At 33.0% G+C, this 20,324-nt stretch overlaps 1 protein-coding gene across 1 annotated transcript; it reads right to left on the bottom strand.

Annotated features, from left to right (window-relative positions):
* Positions 1-1,643: 1,643 nt before the first annotated feature.
* On the bottom strand, positions 1,644-2,619 carry LOC105628305 (uncharacterized). The gene has a single exon (XM_012209701.4). The coding sequence runs from the start codon at positions 2,607-2,609 to the stop codon at positions 1,830-1,832; it is 780 nt and encodes a 259-aa protein (XP_012065091.1). The 5' UTR covers positions 2,610-2,619; the 3' UTR covers positions 1,644-1,829.
* Positions 2,620-20,324: the final 17,705 nt, after the last annotated feature.

Raw genomic sequence — 20,324 nt, forward strand, 5'->3', positions numbered from 1 at the left:
ATTTTAAATTATCATCTGATTTTTGCCCTCAGTCCAATGAAGAGAAAGAGCAATTGTCACATGTGCCCTATTCTAGTGCAGTTGGTAGTCTTATGTATGCTATGGTATGCACTAGACCTGATCTTGCACAGGCAGTCAGTGTTGTGAGCAGGTACATGAGTAATCCACGTAAAGAACATTGGCAAGCAGTTAAATGGATATTCCGCTACTTGAAAGGTTCTGTGGATACTGGTTTGGTTTTTGATAGGAATAAGGTGACACCGAATATTGTTGTTGGATATGTTGACTCTGATTATGCAGGTGATCTTGATAAGAGAAGGTCTTTGTCAGGTTATGTATTTACTTTATGCAATTCTGCCATTAGCTGGAAAGCTAGCCTCTAGTCCATTGTGGCACTGTCAACTACGGAGGCAGAATATATTGCAATCACTGAAGGAGTCAAAGAAGCAATCTGGTTAAGAGGTTTGGTTACTGATCTTAGTTTAACCCAAGATGTTATTACTGTTTTGTGATAGTCAAAGTGCTATCCATTTAAATAAAAATCAGATGTATCATGAAAGGACCAAGCACATTGATGTGAGGCAGTATTTTATTCGGGATGTTGTGGCAGATGGGAAAATCATCGTGAACAAAATTGCTACAACTCATAATCCTGCGGATATGCTCACGAAACCAGTTCCAAATCTCAAGTTCAAGCATTGCTTGGACTTGATCGATGTTCACCAATTCTAAAGGCCCTTCGGGGCATGGCGAGAAAGGAATATGCACATCATTTTGTAAGGAGATCATCTTAGAATTTAAGTCAAGGTGGAGATTGTTAAAATTGCCTTATAATTCTAAGATTCACACAACTAGTCCTTTAGTGGCTAAGAAACATGTTTTTCATGGTTTATACTAGTCTTTTGGTGGCTAAGAAAATTCAATGTTGGTGAGCTAACTTGGACTAGGATGGCACATCTTCAACAATGGAAGGAAGACTCGAAGTTTATTCACATGGTGATACACCTCTATATAAGGCAATCTTGCTTGAAGCAAATAAATTAAAATCTAACCAAGTGAAATTCATCCAAGAGAGAAATCCTCCAAGAGCATTTCTCTAAACTATCCACTCTCTTCATATACCACCTTTTCGTATATATACACACTCTTACCATATTCATTGAGTGTAGTGAGGTTTTATCTTGAGTGTATTTTGTGTGAGCGTAAAATCATTTGTATCTCCATATTTTTCATAGTGCATTTACTCCTCTCTCGCCCCGTGGTTTTTTTCCCTCTACATTGGAGGATTTCCACGTAAATCTTGTATCTCTTCCATTTATTATTTTTACTTCTCATTTTATCATCAACTACCGAAACTAAATATTTATCCATTACCACACTAAAATTCCGCAACAGGTTGCTCAAAACTTTAAAGAGTTGTTACTCTCAAAAAAAAAAAAAAAAAAAAAAAAAAAAACTTTAAAGAGTTGTCCAAATGTAAAAGAGACATTTATGGCAACAACACTGTTCCATATAGAAGTTCCTGCTGTAACGTCACAGTGAAGTTAAAATCACTTTAAATCATTTTTAGTAGTGGCAAGTGTCTTAATTACAAAATCACTTGATCTAGCAAAAGCATGAAAGAGAAAGCCGACTAAAAGATAGGCATAGAAATAAAAATTTCCCCTTCATATGAAGTACAAAACTACAAACATATTCGACGTTTAATTACAAAGTTAAATAAACACCTATATTCGTAAGAAAAATACGACAAAATTAAGAACTACCCAGAAAATTCAAGACTTAAACCTACCCATTAGTCTTATAAATACATATATATTGTTAATTTATCACGCCTTAGACCTTTTTTCCTTGTAAGACATATAATTAGTAACAGCTTTAGACCCTTCAGCAATAGCATGTCTTCCAAGTTCTCCAGGCAAAACCAATTTAACTGCATCCTGAATTTCCCTGGACGACAGTGTCGTTCGGTGGATATAATCTGAAAGCTTTGCTGCTTCATAAACAATTCTTTCAAACATGTCCTTCATTAAATTGTTTATAATACTCATTGCCATTGATGATATCTTCAGCTCAGGATGCACTTGCTTTAGTACTTTAAACACATACCTTTTATAACCCTCTCTTTCTCTCCCGACTCCTCTTCCTTTCCTCTTCTTTTTCCTTTCTTGTCCTTTCTCTTGTTGGGTTTTTTCTTTTTCTTCTTTCTTGATCGGCCTTTCTTGTTCTTGAACATTTTCTTCACCAGTAGTGTCTTTGGTGGATAAATCTTCTTGTTCTTGTAAATTTTCTTTAGAAGCAGAGCCTTTCTTTGAAAAATCTTCTTGATCTCTTAAGGAAATGTCTTCTTCAGAAATTTCGATGGCTTCTTCTTCATTTTCTTTATCATCTCGTTCATGCACACCTTCTTCAACAGGAATGGTTCTGATAAAAGGTTCTTTATTAGCAGCAATTTCTTCAGTTTCTTGACTTTGATATTCTTGAGTTGATTCTTGAGGGTCTCCTTCAATAACAGAGACTTCCACAGTTTCTTTGATAATTCTTCTTGTAGACCTCAACACTGTGCCTATTACCTTCTTCTTCTTCTTACCTGAACGCTTTGGAGCCATTTTCCTAATTTCTCTCTATAAAATCATTTTTGAAGCTCTTTGTTCATAAAAAGGTTTTTTATATATAGAGAGAGAAGTCGGCGGAGGTGGACAAGTGGAGAGACAGGTGTCTATCTGCTTTCAGATTTAATGCCTACGTGGGGTAAAATGGAGTAATAATTTAAAGATTTATACTGTGGCTGAAATTTCTAGTGGGAACTTTAATCGTTTAAAGCACCAAAATGCACCTTCTATAACGTTCTAATCCTCAAGAGAGAAACTAAACTAATTTTCTTTTTTTTATTACCAAAAAAACTAATTTTCTTTTTTAATATATAGCATAAAAATATACATAAGGCGGAATATTGCAGAATATTATTTTATAGTTTTACATACTTTTACAATTTTACATATTAATTCTTTATTGATTTTATCTCCATTTTGACTTTTTAAAATACAATATATTCAATTGCAATTAAAGAAGAAATTTTAAAAAAAATCTTCATTAATTTATTAAAAATTAAGTATATAAAATTTTAAATATCTTCGGATATAAAATTGTATTACACTTGACATATTTATAAATATATATATATATATATATATATATATATATATGATATTGAAGTATGTGTAATTAAAATAATTAAAAAATTATTTCTTTATTTATTATTACATGACTTTGTCAATACATTTAAATCGCCTATTAAATTGGCAGATATCAATTTTTGACTTGGTTATTTGCTCTAGTAAGTTGCCAGAGTCTGCATCTCGAATCTCCGTAATCTTTTTAGCAACAAGGTGATCAAAAAAGAAAAAAATTATCATTTGTCTGGGAAACTTTTGCGGGTCCCAATGTCTCGAATTGCAAAGGACAAAGGTATCAAAACCATGTCAGTGCATTGCATTTTATTTTGGAAAGGGTGGATTAATAGGCGGAGCCACTATTAGGATATCTTCAGCAAAATATGAAAATAACTTTCGGCAAAATTAATTAATTTAATAGCTATTAACTGTTTTAGTAGTATTTAATTATTAACTGATTTAATTAATAGATTTTCATATTAAATGTTATGGGTCTATTCCGTAAAATTAGTTATTTTGATAGTTTTAGTTGTTTTAGTTAGTAGATTTTCATGTTACACATTACACGTTACGAGTATGTTCAGCAAAATTAGTTGTTTGAATAACATTTAGTTGTTAGCTGTTTGATATCTTTTCATGAAATACTAAAATGCTAAACCTTATATCAGTTAAATTGTCACAAAATGCTACCATAACATTTAAAAGTTAGTTCAAACGCTAGAATAATTTTTAAGTAGCATTTAATATTTAACTATTTTGATAGTTGTTAGCTGTTTTAGTTAGTAGATTTTCATGTTACACATTACACGTTATGAGTATGTTCAGCAAAATTAGTTGTTTGAGTAACGTTTAGTTGTTAGCTGTTTAATATCTTTTCATGAAACACTAAAATGTTAAACCTTATATGAGTTAAACTTTCACAAAACGCTACCATAACATCTAAAAGTTAGTTCAAATGCTAGAATAACTTTTAAGTAGCATTTAATATTTAGTCTAAAAACTAATCTAAATGCTATATTAACGAACAACTTAATTTTTAAGTAGCGTTTAGCGTTTTGACAAGTCAAAATGCTAAAAATTACTTAAAAGGTTGTTGCCGAACACAACCTACATGGATTAATATAAAATTAAGTTTTTATAAAACGTTGTCTTAACGTCTAAAAATTAGTTCAAACTCCATAATGTTAACTTATCTAAAAATTTATAAAATGTTATTTTAACCTCTAAAAGTTAGTTATAAAATGTCATCTTAACCTCTAAAAGTTAGTTCAAATTCTATAATATTAAGTCTCTAAAAATTAGTTCAAACTCTATAATGTTATCATACACTATAAGAAATACTCCCTCTTTTATTATAAAAAACTCCCTCTTTTTCAAAATATAACCATTTTGAATGATTATTTGGTCCTAAAATGTAAGCCATTTTGAATATTTTAAAGAGTAATAAATGATATATTTTTAATAATACCTTATTTAGTGAATTTAAGAATAATTTAGTTAATTTACTATTCATTTAGTTATAATTTGGAAGAATTATTTGTTTCTTTAGTCCTTGTATAAAAACTTTAAATGAATTTTTATAACGAATTATATTTTGGAAGAATTAATTATTTCTTTAGTCCTTATATAAAAACTTTAAACGAGTTTTTATAACGAGTTATATTTTGAGACAGAGAGAGTTAAAAGGCAGAAACATTTAATGTTTGCAACTTGTTTTACCTATCACAACTTTAATCTGAAAAATAAGAGGATAAAAATAAAAGATACAAGAGAAAAAAAAAATTAGGTGAAAGAGACATGAGAAAAATCAAAGAGATTAGGGATAAGAAATGAAGACAGGGAGAGAAAAAAAAATAGAAAGAGTAAATACGCATTTGAGTTAGTTATATATATATATATATATTTTTTTTTTAATGAAAGTGATCCTTTTATTTATATCTCAAATATGAAGTCCCCATGGCCTCCAATAATACAATACCTTTAATTAAATGAGGCAAAGAATTAAAAAAGGTAAAAGAAAGAGAAAAATGATGTGGCCTTTGATGAGTGACCAAAAGTTGTGCCGCTTGATTTCCTTCACGATATATGTGATGAATGGAAGAGGAGTGGATATGCAATAGGTCAACAACACGTAGTAAAATCGAAGGACCTTCTCTAGTCCATTGTGCCCGATTAACGCGAGCAACTAGATCTTGACAATTCATTTCCACCTGGATAGGATAAAAACATTTATCAATGTGCCAGGAGAGCCCCCAAATCAATGCTTCAAGCTCTGCATCATAAGCTGTCCCGGCAGCAATCGTAAAACAAGTGGCAGCAACAAAGTTACCATGGTTGTTTTAGAGGATAGCACCCCTCATTGCTGAAAATTTGTTGAAAGATGCAGCAATATTCAGTTTATAACAATCTTGCCTAAGCCGAATCCAAGTAATAATCATTGGCTTTAATTTTTGTTTGTCAAAAGAAGCCGAAATGAAGTGACAATCAATTTTTGCTGACCAAGTTGTTGCAAATCTTTTACCAGAATTGACAATGCTCCAGTTTAATAACAGCCTACTGATATCTTGAATAAGGAGGTCTGGAAAGCAAACTTCATTACCCCAATTACACTTACAATACATTTTCCACACAGACCATACAATTATAGTTATATTGATTCACATATTATTTACAAGAGTATTACCCTTATTTATAGAAATATGTCTTAGGAGTATACTAAAAAAAAAGTAAATATTTTAAAATATTTAAAATACTATATCAAACTATACAAAATTCTAGTGTTCTCTAAGTATATACAATATTTATAGATGTGGATTTCAAAGACATCTCTTCTTGAGACATTTCAATGGCTTCTTCTTCTTTTTCTTCATCTTCTTCTTCATGCACACCTTCTTCAACAGGAATGGTTCTAATAAAAGGTTCTTTATCAGCAGCAATTTCCTCAGTTTCTTGACTTCGATATTCTTGAGTTGACTCTTGAATGTCTAATTCAATAACAGAAACTTTCACAGTTTCTTTGATAATTGTTCTTGTACACCTCAACACAGCGCCTATTACCTCCTCCTCCTTACCTGAACGTTTTAGAGCCATTTTCCTAATTTCCCTCGGTAAAATCAATTTTGAAGCTACTTACTTGTACAAAACTTATATATATATATATATACTGAGAGAGAGAAGTTGGTGGAGGTGGACAAGTTGGGAGACCAGGTGTCAATTTGCTTTCAGATTTAATGGCTACGTGGGGTAAAATTTAGTAATAATTTAAAGATTTATACTGTGGCTGAAATTTCTAGTGGGACTTCTCATCGTTTAAAGCACCTCAATGTACCTTCTATAACGTTCTAATCCACAAGAGAGAAACTAAACTAATTTGCTTTTTAATGTATTAGCATAAAAAATATATACCAGAAGGGAGCTGACTGGAAGTGACGCGGAACCCTATGGAAATAAATTCCATGAACTCTATAACAAGTTTTGGAAGAGATCAAAGATCAAACTAAACCCCCCTCTATGGCAACCAAAGCTTAAAGAAGCAAGAACACCAATAATAGAGTAAAAGAATAAGATAAACGCCACAATAGAATTGATAAATTTACCTTGATTCTTGATGCAATTAGAAGAATGCAATCTCACACCCTCTAAAAACATGAACACGCCAAAGGCATAAAAGGAATTCTCTCTTGATTAATTGATTGAATAATTGTTGACTGAATTACAATATAACAAGCTATTTATACTAAATCTATGAGGTCCAGATCCTTAAAGGATTTAGAGTTAGCTAAGGAGTAGGATTTAGCAAATCTAAACCAACTAAGGATATGACTAGCAAATCTAAACAACTTAAGGATTTGGTTAACTAATCCAAATCAACTAAAGATTAGCTAAATCTAAATAAATCTAGGATAAGGAATAATTAATCCAAACCAACTAAGGATAAGGAGTAATTAATCCAAACCAACTAAGGATAAGGAATAATTAATCTAAACCAACTAAGGATAAGGACTAACTAATCCAAACAAATTAAGGATAAGGAATAATTAATCCAAACCAACTAAGGATAAAAATTAAAAGGGTGGCCCAATTTATTGGTGGCCCAACCCATTAACAACATTACAACTCAAAACTAACAAAAATGGGCTAACTTATTACGCCAAAGTTAGGCTCTAGTATGGCCAGGGCATGCCATATGCTGGAATTTCAGATTTGATCTCAACATGTGCTTCCATCAATGTGAGAAACTTAGGTGTTCCTTCAAGTTCTTCATAGCACTTGTTGAAAGCAAGATCATGGAGCTCTTGTGTGACTTGTTCTTGAATATATAAGGACATGGTTGCTCCATACTTCTTTGCACGGCTCCTTATAATTGGTCCACTAGGAAGTACTAATGGATTGCCATTGTTGTGGTCCTTGTTCCCTTGAGCTCCATATGTGGTTGGTGATGGTGGATCCGTATCATCCCCCCCTTCTTTAAAAAGATTTGTCCTCAAATCTGCATCCATGTCCAAGGGAGACAAATCACTAACATTAAAAGTTGCAAAAACACCATACTCACCTGGCAAGTCTATTTTGTAGGCATTGTCATTGATGCGCTCTAAGACTTGGAATGGACCATCTCCACGTGCATCTAGCTTATTCTTCCTTTGGTTTGGAAATCTTTCCTTGCGAAAATGTACCCAAACCCAACCACCTGGCATAAGCACCAACTTCTTCCTGCCCTTGTTGGCTTTATTAGCATATTGCTTGTTCCTCTTTTCTATGTTGGCTCTAGCCTTCTCATGTAAAGACTTCACCAATTCTGCCTTTTTATCACCATCTAAATTAGAAAGTTCATTCAAAGGTAAAGGAACAAGATCTAATACAGTTAGTGGGTTAAAGCCATAAACAAGTTCAAATGGACTAAAACCTGAAGTAGAATGTATGCTACGATTATATGCAAATTCAATGAATGGCAAACAATCTTCCCAAGTTTTCAAGTTCTTACCCATAATGGCACGAAGCAATGTTCCTAAAGTTCTATTCATAACTTCAGTTTGTCCATCTGTTTGTGGATGACAAGTTGTAGAATAAAGCAATTTAGTTCCAAGCTTACCCCATAAAACTCTCCAAAAGTGTGAAAGGAACTTTGCATCCCTATCAGAAAATATAGTTCGTGGTACCCCATGTAACCTTACCACTTCTCTAAAGAATAGATCAGCAACATTATTGGCATCATCAGTTTTATAACAAGGAATAAAATGAGTCATCTTGCTAAATCTATCAACAACAACAAATATGCTATCTTTACCACGTCTAGTCCTAGGTAAACCAAGTACAAAGTCCATAGATATATCAATCCAAGGTGAACTAGGAACAGGTAAAGGCATGTATAATCCATGAGGCATAGACTTAGATTTGGCCTGTTTACAAGCAATACAAGAGTTACAAACTCTTTCTACATCTTTATGCATATGAGGCCAATAAAAGTGTTCATTCAACATATCATAAGTCTTATGTACCCCAAAGTGTCCCATCAATCCCCCACTATGAGATTCAAGCACAAGCAATTCACGCATAGAACATTTAGGCACACAAAGTTTGCTTCCTTTAAACAAATACCCATCATATTTATAGAACTTATCAAATGCTCCATGCTCACATGCTACATATATGTTGCCAAGGTCAGAATCATTCTCATATAAGTCTTTAACATACTCAAATCCAAGCAATTTAGAACTAAGAGCAGTAATTAGAGTATATCTTCTTGACAATGCATTAGCAACAACATTATCTTTTCCATGCTTGTATTTGATCACATATGGAAATTGTTCAATAAATTCAACCCACTTACCATGCCTTTTATTAAGCTTACCTTGACCCTTCAAGTGTTTTAAGGCCTCATGGTCTGTATGGATGACAAACTCCTTAGGTAGTAAGTAGTGTTGCCAAACATTTAGAGTTCTTACCAAGGCATACAACTCTTTGTCATAGGTTGAATAGTTGAGTTGTGCTCCATTCAACTTCTCACTAAAGTAGGCAATTGGTTTCTTTTCTTGCATTAGGACAGCCCCAATTCCCACACCGGATGCATCACACTCAATCTCAAAAGTACCTTCAAAATTAGGTAAAGAAAGTATAGGTGCAGAAATTAACTTCCCTTTAAGCGTGTCAAATGCCCTTTGTTGCTCTTCTTCCCACTTGAACCCAACTTCCTTTCTGATTATTTCTGTTAGTGGTGCTACAATTGAAGAGAAATCTTTTACAAATCTCCTATAAAAGCTTGCCAACCCATGAAAGCTCCTAACTTCAGAAATTGATTTGGGAATTCGCCATTCTTTGATAGCTTTTACTTTCTCCTCATCTACTTCAATACCCTGTGCACTCACAACAAATCCAAGAAATACAAGTCTATCTATACAGAATGTGCATTTGTTAAGTTTAGCATACAACTTTTTAGATCTCAATGTTTGTAATACTATCCTAACATGCTCAATATGATCATTAAGTGACTTGCTATAGATGAGTATATCATCAAAGTATACAACCACAAACACGCAATACATGGTTCATAAGCCTCATAAATGTACTAGGTGCATTAGATAGTCCAAAAGGCATAACTAACCATTCATACAAACCATACTTAGTTTTAAAAGCAGTTTTTCATTCATCACCTGGTTGCATTCTAATTTGATGGTAACCACTCATTAAATCAATTTTAGTAAAGTAAGTTGCCCCATGCAATTCATCCAACATATCATCAAGTCTAGGGATAGGGTGTCTATACTTTACAGTGATTTTGTTGACCGCTCTACAATCAACACACATGCGCCATGTTCCATCCTTTTTAGGTACTAGAAGCACGGGAACAACACACGGGCTCATGCTCTCTCTCACCAAACCTTTCTCCATAAGTTCATCGACTTGCCTTTGCAACTCCTTTGTCTCCATTGGATTGCTTCTATAGGCAGGCCTATTTGGAATGGTGGATCCAGGAATGAAGTCAATTTGATGTTCTATTCCCCTTAAAGGTGGTAAACCACTAGGTAATTCACTAGGAAAGACATCATCAAATTCCTGCAACATAGAAACAAACATAGAAGGCAAATTATCAAGGTTAGTGTTAGTTTCAACAAATAAAACCTCTTTGTACCTTAGAAGCAATATGGGCTTCTCCAAGGCAATAGCACACTTAACCTTCCTAGCTCTCGCATAAAAAGTTTGTTTCTTTTCTCTTCTCTCTGTTTTTCACTCACAATTGGGCCATTGATTTGTTTTGTTATTTTTGTGGCCTCTTTTCCCTCATCCTTACTATCTTCTCTCTTTTGTTCTCTCGAAATCTCACTCTCTTTTTTTTCTCAAGGCCGAAACCTCTCTCTCTCTATCAAGTATCTTTCTTTGATCATCAGAGACTTCTTGAGGTGATAAAGGTACAAGAACCACCTTTTTCCCTTTATGAATCAAAGAGTATCGATTATGGAATCCATCATGAAGTGCTCTTCTATTATATTGCCATGGCCTTCCCAACAATAAATGACCAGCTTGCATAGGTATTATGTCACATAAAATTTCATCTTCATGCCTTCTAATAGAAAATGGTACAAGTACTTGTCGAGTCACTTTCACCTCTCCACAATCATTCAACCATTGCAATTTATAAGGTTTAGGATGCTTGAGACAAGTTAAGTTCAGTTTGTTTACCATCGTTTACACTAGCAACATTAGTGCAACTACCCCCATCAATAATAAGAGTACACACTTTTCCACTAATCAAACATCTAGTGTGAAATATGTTCTCACGTTGCTCAAGGCTTTCCTCCTTAACATGCATGTTCAAGGCACGCCTAGCAACCAAAGCTTCACCATGTTCAGGAAGTATTAAATTTTCTGAATCATCATCATCAAATAAATTAGGTTTATCATCACAATCACTACATTCAGATTCAGAACTAATATTCCCATCATCTTTAGCAATCATAACCCTTTTATTAGGACATTGAGATGCATAATGCCCTTTTCCCAAACATTTAAAACATTTAATTTCTCTAGAAGGGGTTGTAGAGTTAGAAGTACCTTTGTTGCTTTTAAATGGAGTTTGGGCAGCCTCTTTACCTTTTGAAGTTGAATCCGTCCTTTGGGAATTAGAACCCTTAAAATCCCTCTTCTCACCTTCTTTGGGCCATTTTGATCCCCATGTGTTGCTATAATACTTGTTGGTAGATCTCCCCTTTTTCTGTCTTTCAAGTTTCATGGCCATGTCTATCATCTCCTCCAAGGTATCATACCTATACATCTCTAAAGCATCTGCAATATTTTTATTTAGACCTCCAAGGAATCGTGACATGGTGATTTGCTCATCTTCCTCAATCTTGGCTCTTGCCATGCAAATCTCCATCTCCTTGTAGTAATCTTCCACACTCCTTCCTCCTTGCACCATTCTAGCTAATTTATTGTGTAAATCCCTAAAGTAATGAGTAGGGACAAATTTTTGGTGCATTAGCTCTTTCATGATCTCCCATGGTGGTACAGGTCACAATCCCTTTCTTCTTCTTTTCAATAGCAATTGTTCCCACCAAAACATAGCATAACCTTTGAATTCAAGAGCAGCAAGATTTGATTTCTTTTCTTGAGAATAGTTATGGCATTCAAAGATTTCTTCTACCTTTCTCTCCCATTCAAGGTATTCTTCAGCATTGTTGTTACCTTTGAATTCTCGAATTCTCATCTTGATTGATCCCAAGTCTCCATCAAGTTTATTAGTATTTTCAGTATCTTCATCATCATGGGCTTGAAATCTAGCTTGTGGACGAGCTCTTGTTGTGTTAGAATTTTGTGAAGCCCTTATCTCTTGCAATTCCTCCCTCATGTCTAGGAAAAGATTGTTGAAGGTTCTAAACTGTCCTTGAATTGTTTCCATGAAAAGTTTCATTTGAGGATCGTTAATTGGACTTCCATCTCCAGACTTGCCTGAACTCATGGTTAGTATTCAAAGAGAAAACACAAAAAGATTTGAATTATTGGTAAAATCACTCCCTCACGTGTTTACACTCTTGAATCACTCCTTGCAATTCTTCCAATTGAACTTTAGAATCTTAGTTCAACCAACCAACTCAAAGGCACGTTTACAATCAAGGAATAAAAACTTAACAATGAAAAGCAAGCACAAATTCTAGAAAGAAGACACAAAACGAGATGGATAGTAGCACAAGAACATAAACAATGCACTACTTTAATTATCAATTAGAGTGTAGTAAACAAGCAAATACACCCTAACAATGTAATAGAAGCAATAGAAAGCTCACACAAAAACAAAGAAACTAGAATATAAAAGACAATATTAGGATATAATGTATGAATTTAGCTTATTACAAAGCAAACCAAATATGGACCTAATTAATTCTACCCAAAACAAAGCAAGCAATCAAAGAATAACCAAAAGAAAACAATAGTCAGAATCGTGCACGGGCGTGCGTGTATTGCTTAGCCTAATAAGTGAAGGTCAGGCCCTAGCACGGTTGTGCTTGAGGTAAAGCACGGACGTGCTGAGTTAAATCCCTTTTCAATGTATCCCAATTTAGGTAGGATTTTAGATTTGACAAGGATTGTAGTAGATTTGCTTGATCTCAAAAGATATGGTCAAATAATTCTTGTTATCTTATCCACAAGTAGTTAAGATTAGATTTTATTACAAGATTATAGTGGATAAACTCAATCCCATAATATAAGGTCAAATCTCTAAAGATTAGGAACTAATCCCACAAAATATGGTAAAATCCCACAAAATAAGGTAAAATCCCTAAGAATTACGAACAAATCCCTCAAAATATGGTCAAATCCCTATGAATTAGGATCAAATCCCTTGGATTCAGAAACAAACAAGATCCACACAAGCAAATTTTAATGGTGGACGAAAACTTTTATACTCTTTTTTTCTTTTTTTTTTTAGTCAACAAGATCTAAGATCAAAACTTCCAGATTTGAACAAGAACGAAATTAACAATTTTAATTGAAGCAAATTCGAAATTATCTAAGCAAAACAAGAAAACACAAACACAAGAACAAGATGAAGAAGAAAACAAACACAAGAAACAAGATGAAGAAGAAAACAAACACAAGAACAAGAAGACAAGAAAACAAATAAACACAAACCCTAGAACTAAGATAAATAAGAATTTACCTTAATCTTTGGCTCTGATACCAAACTGACACGGAACCCTATGGAAATAAATTCCATGAACTCTATGACAAGTTTTGGAAGAGATCAAATATCAAACTAAACCCCCCTCTATGGCACCCAAAGCTTAAAGAAGCAAGAACACCAATAATAGAGTAAAAGAATAAGATAAACGCCACAAAAGAATTGATAAGTTTACGTTGATTCTTGATGCAATTAGAAGAATGCAATCTCACACCCTCTAAAAACATGAACACGCCAAAGGCATGAAAGGAATTCTCTCTTGATTAATTGGTTGAATAATTGTTGAATGAATTACAATATAACAAGCTATTTATACTAAATCTATGAGGTCTAGATCCTTAAAGGATTTAGAGTTAGCTAAGGAGTAGGATTTAGCAAATCTAAACCAACTAAGGATATGACTAGTAAATCTAAACAACTTAAGGATTTGGTTAACTAATCCAAATCAACTAAAGATTAGCTAAATCTAAATAAATCTAGGATAAGGAATAATTAATCCAAACCAACTAAGGATAAGGAGTAATTAATCCAAACCAACTAAGGATAAGGAATAATTAATCCAAACCAACTAAGGATAAAGACTAACTAATCCAAACAAATTAAGGATAAGGAATAATTAATCCAAACCAACTAAGGATAAGGAATAATTAATCCAAACCAACTAAGGATAAAAATTAAAAGGGTGGCCCAATTTATTGGTGGCCCAACCCATTAACAACATTACAACTCAAAACTAACAAAAATGGGCTAACTTATTATGCCAAAGTTAGGCTCTAGTATGGCCAGGGCATGCCATATGCTGGAATTTCAGATTTGATCTCAACATGTGCTTCCATCAATGTGAGAAACTTAGGTGTTCCTTCAAGTTCTTCATAGCACTTGTTGAAAGCAAGATCATGGAGCTCTTGTGTGACTTGTTCTTGAATATATAAGGACATGGTTGCTCCATACTTATTTGCACGGCTCCTTGTAATTGGTCCACTAGGAAGTACTAATGGATTGCCATTGTTGTGGTCCTTGTTGAGCTCCATATGTGGTTAGTGATAGTGGATCCGTATCAGGAAGTGTGGAGGGACGGAGAAAAAAATGAATGTGTAGTTTTAATTATGGAGTCCAGGAAAAGTAATATGATACACATAAGTATAAATAATCATGTTAATGAACTAAAGCAAATAATAATTTAATAAAAGTAATTTAAATCAAAATAGATGTAAAACGATAATTGTACAAAAGAAAGCTTTATTACTTACAAGAAAAGAGAGTATAAAACTTTTGAAAGAGCAGGGGTAAAGATAGCACAAGCACGCTTCTTCTAAAACCTCTGCCTTTCTCATAACATACTTAGCTATTTATAGAAGAGTATGGACTTTATTTGATTTAAAGTCCGGATAGTTATCATCTAATAAGATAAACCTGATCTACATAAGATAGATATAGGCCTCTTCAAATAAGGTAGGGCCTAATACAGACAAAAGCTTGATAAGCCTAATATAAACAAAAGTTGGATAAGCCTAATATAGACAAACAACTTTACATATTTATAAGGTGATAGAAAGAGCCTGATAAAATAAGCAACTTTACTTGAAAATATCTGATATTTATTTAGACCGGATAGACTTCAATCTATCTCATTTATATCATAACAATTGTCTTCATGGACTGGTGAGTAGCTAGAGTAGTTTCATTTTCATCTTTGTCATCTTGCGACACTTGACTATTTATATTTTATAGCGTTTTCTTGAATTCTTCAATTGAACTGGCAGCGGCAAGAGCAGCCTGCCATTTGCTATTATTCGTTAAGAAATTTAGATTCTTTGGATTTTTTTGCCAAAGGTAGATGTCTCTTAGAGCTGAAATATCTTTGAATGGCTTGAACACAGGCTTGGGTCTAGTTGTAATCTTTCCCCCATTTGTTACTGAAAATTCTGACCAGCATAGGAGGAAAGGGTAGTGATTGAACTTGTTTAATTTGATAATTCCAGGATAAGATCCATAGAATTCCAAAAGTAGCTGCAAATGAGAGTAACTTATGTTGTCCAAAATTGGTTAATTGTTTATCATAGAGTTCAAAGCCTTGTAATATCTTTATAGGGAAAGTTTTAATTGAACATCCGAAATACTTGAACCATTCTTGAAACCAATAAGGAAATTTTGTAATTGAACCTTGTGGAATCATTATGAACCATAAATGATTATGATTTCTCAAATAAAACGCATTATACCAAGCTTTTTTATAATCCTCATAGTTGAAAGAACTTGGTACAAAGTTTTGACTAAATTTTCTCTCAGTGTATGGATTCAGGTTCCAGTCAGAGATAGAGAAATCCTTTTTTATATGAACTTTTGAATATAAAGTCTTTTTAACATCTTCTGGACCATGAATATATTCCAGAATTATAGAGTTTGTATCAACTAATATAAATTCATAAAATTTTCTATTTTTTGAAAGTAACTCGGGAAAAAAAATGAAAATTAGAAGGAAATACCATTTGAGCGACTTCTAACAAATTTGAACATTTAATATATTTCTTTTCGATGTAGGTAATTGCATTTCTATATCTTTATTAACATAAGGATAATTAATTGTAGATGAGGATGATGCACCAGTAATGTAACATCCTTTCCCGGTCCACCCAGTAACCCAAATGAACCGAGCTGAGACGCTACAATCTGGTTGAACTTATGTCCTGTCATGCTCATGCTGATATCATCCTGTATGTTAAATATGAATACAAAACACTCCCACTTAAACTCCACTTCCAACATCTCCAAATAATCATCATAACACAATAACACTTTATATATTTTCATAACTGTATCAATCCTCAATAGCATTTAATATCTAGCAATTAATTGCATTCATTATATATATCAAGTCTTCATGAACTAATCATACCAACTATGTTAAAATATTTCATATTCACTCATTTCATCAGTAGTATTCTTATCTCCAAATACTGACGCCAAAATAATTACATGCTTAATTATATTTCCAAGTACATAAGCTCTAAAGAAAAATGTAATAATTATACATGCCATAATTCTTAATTATACAACTCTCAATCTACTATGACCAAACTAGTCACTTCAGCTTTGATAGTACTCTTCAAGTCTTCAAGTAGCAACCATGATCTTCAACCTACGCGTGATAAAAATTGACGCGCTGAGTATAAAACTCAGTGGTGCTCATAATTCACATACTTAACAAAGTGCGATGGCAACTTACGTAAAATACACATTTCATAAAATCATTGATAATCTTAAAATCATTAAATTTCAACATAAATGTATCTTTATAGTGAAGAATAAACTTCTAATTCATAACATAAATAATTGAGTTCTAATTATCTCATAACTCCTTTACATGAACCTTTAATCACACATATCATGATACTATCATGATCTTACCTGTTGTTCACTATACTGTATGAATAAAATCAATAAACATGTAAGAACACATAACAGTATATTTTCATTATCTTACTTGCTGTTCATTATGATGTATGACTTATGCACTTTTTAGTCACATCATATAAGTTATGATTAATAAAATCTCATAACTGTATAGCTCCTTAAGAACTAAATAAATAAACTAGTAAGCACACATAACATTATACTTGTATGATCGTACCTGATGGTCCTTATGCTATATGAATTCTGCAACTTTTATTACAACACCGTGAATATCGCAACGAATAAAGAAACAAGTAAGCACATACATATGTATAAATAAACATGTAATCACATATGGAATGTAAGCACACATATCATGATACTTTCATTCTTGTACTTGCTGCTCATTATACTATATGATTATGCAATTTGTAGTCAATATAACTGTATAGCTCCATAAGGTTATAGTGAAACCAAAGTGATAAGAAGAACTGTATGAAACTGGATGAATACTGTATGACTGGGCTGCTATGGCCATTATATAATCATATCCACTCAACGGCCTGTAGCCGGAGTACCAAACTGTATAGGGCGCAGATCTGCTATCCTATATCGCGACATAACCTTATCTAAGTGGTTTCTATCTAACCTCAATGGAGCATATTATTGGTATGTCAATATATAAAACAAAGCATATTAACTGCTTCATAATTTCATAAACCATACTGCTTACCTATATGCTGATAGCCTCGCCAAGCGGGCAACTTGTGTCATGTTAGTTTCACATCATTTGCATGCTTGCATTTTGTGTTTATACATGTGTTCATGTTGTCTTTTTGTTTTAACATGATTGGAGGCATACAAGTTGAGCAAAGGAATACAATTGCATAGAAAAAGAGGTCCAAAAGAGCATCAAAACACAAGTCACGAGTGCGCCATGAAAAGTCGTAAGCACGAGAAGCACATATGAGGGTCAGTGAGTTTACAGGTGAGATTTGTGAGCGCGCAATGAAATTTGCGAGTGCGAGAAGCACAAAATGAGAGTTAGAGAGTTTACAGGCAAGATTCGCGAGGTCGACATGAAATTTGCGAGCGCGTGTCGTTTTTTCCAGCCTGCGCAGTCTGTACTATTTTGGTCATATCTCTCAATTTATAACTCCGATTTAGGTGATTTAAAAACCCATTGAAAGCTAACACATAGAGGAACAAATAACTCTTCTATGCCACTTCCTAATTCCATCATTACATAGGGTCAAAATCATGGTGAAGTTACTGGTTACTTTTCTAGCAAAACCTATTTCAGTATAAACTCAATATCTACTTCATTTATTCATTTCATCCCATGCTTTCTCACCATTTCCAGTCCTCTTACTCAGCATTAAACAACATATTTTCTCATTATCAACACACCACACAAATTCTCATGCAAGGAAATTAATTAAACTAAAAGAGATAGCACACCTTCACTCCAAAAAGCTTGAGCTCTTCTTTTTAGCTTCCTTCTACCTTTGGCTCACCTCTCCTATACATAAGAATTCTTATGAATCATCTAAAAATATCACCAAATGATTCAATTATGAAATTCAAGAAGGTTTACTTACTTGGATAGAATAGAAGTTGAAGTTAAGGCTTAACTACCATTAAAATCTTCACTACCATTAAAATTGATGGAGAAAGGAAGGTGGAAGAGGAAAGTAGATGAAGAAGATGAAGATAAAGATGAAGATAAAGATGAAGAAGAGAAAATGAAATGGAAGTCTCGGGTACATCTCCAAAATATCAATGATTTTTATGTGAAAATTACCAAATGGTACCTCAATTGTCAATAGGATACAACTTAATACCTAAGCTTTATCTTTTAGTGCAAGTAAGTCCTAATCCTTATACTTTGATCTTTTTGTTTCCTTCAAATAAGTCCACTTCTTTTCCTTATTTCAGTTACATCCCATTCTACCCCACTCTGGACTTTAATGGCTCAAACCGGGTTTTGGATCAGCTCGACTCGACTCTAAGCAACGACTCGATTCAGTAGGATGTCACAACTTACTATTTCAGACATAGAAAAATGGGACGTTACAAGTAAGGGTGTCATGATAATTGGTTGGTCTATTTGTAACAGAAGTAGTTGAAGTAAAAGCTGGTATTGGTAATTGAGTTGTTGTAGCGCTAGGTAATTGAGAAGAAATACTCACACTCTTTTTTCCATAACTTTCTCTTGTAATTTTATTCTTAATGAGAGTGCCCATTAAGTTTTGCTTAACAAATTCTTCAGATAAAAGGCAAAACTTATTTGTTTCTATCTTTTCCCTGCAAAAATTCGCGAGTAAGAAAATCAGTAAAGAGTTAGAAGTACCTTTAATAGACTCAACCTCAAAATCGAAATACGATAATCTACTATTTTTGCAACTAAATACTTGTCTAGTAGGATTTTCTAAGGGAAGAAATTGAACATGAATACTTCCATCGGTACCTTCTATAATACTAGAGGAAGTAGAAATATTTTCAACAGTTACTGAATAATTAATTTCTTGGAGTTGGAGATCCCATGAATTTCCTTGAGTTAATTCATGCCATTTTAACCTTTTAGGTGTGTTTGGGTATGAGCTTCAAAAATAATTGTTTCATTCCTAGTTAAAATGTATCTAGATCTAGGATCTAGGGTAGTTGTCATAACTTTGTAGTAGATTCTATGTATAACTACTAGAGATTTAGTATTATATGAAAATTTCATATTTTTAGATTTAATTGTTAAAGTTAAAGCATCTAAAATATTTGGATCATAAAGAGACAAAGAAAAGTTTGGATAACAATTAAAAATAGATAGGACTATCTACAAAATTGGTTCATTTGATTTTCTTTCTGATTATTCAATTAAACAAACCGAACAATCTGTTCCATTAAGCCATATGCATGAAAATATTCAATTATTTTCTCCCCAAGCTATTATAAAGCACAAAGAAAAATATAAATTTTTGTATATAGGTAGGGTTCAAGTTGCAATTAAACCCTTCTTTCGAGTTGGTTTAGATATTCTTGTTTTTGCATGTTTACGAGATGCAAGACATTTGAATTGTAATTAAAGAATAAATTATATTTAATTGTGACCTTTTATAATACAAGATATTTAATTGAAATTAAAGAAGAAATTATAAATTTTTTATTATTTTTAAAAAATTAATAATAAAAATAAAATTTTAAACATCTTTTGAATATGAAATTATATTCACGTTTGTTAAGTTACATATTTATAACTTTTTATATATGATATTGAAATATGTGTAATTACATGAGTATGTCAATACTTTTAAATTGCCTATTAAATCGGCATATATCACCTACGGATTGTGACTCAGTTGGCAATACAGGCTGCGCATGTGAGAAGAGCTCTCGGATTTGATCCCAATTAAACAGACCTGTAGAGAGGGACGAATAGCTTTAACTGTGACTAAGCCTCGAGGTGGATTACGCAGCCTCTGGTAATAAAATCTGGATACCGATGGCTTACACAAAAAATTTGGCATATTATCAATTTTTGACTTGGTTTGTATCTTGAATCTCCATAATCTGTTTAGCAACAAGGTGATAAA

Source organism: Jatropha curcas, chromosome 1 (assembly GCF_041381405.1).
Source record: "Jatropha curcas cultivar XTBG-Jc1 chromosome 1, XTBG_Jcur_1.0, whole genome shotgun sequence".
Lineage (NCBI taxonomy): Eukaryota > Viridiplantae > Streptophyta > Magnoliopsida > Malpighiales > Euphorbiaceae > Jatropha > Jatropha curcas.

Bases quoted from the DNA above. Each gene is read 5' to 3' on its own strand.
- LOC105628305 (XM_012209701.4), bottom strand. From the start codon at position 2,609: ATGGCTCCAAAGCGTTCAGGTAAGAAGAAGAAGAAGGTAATAGGCACA.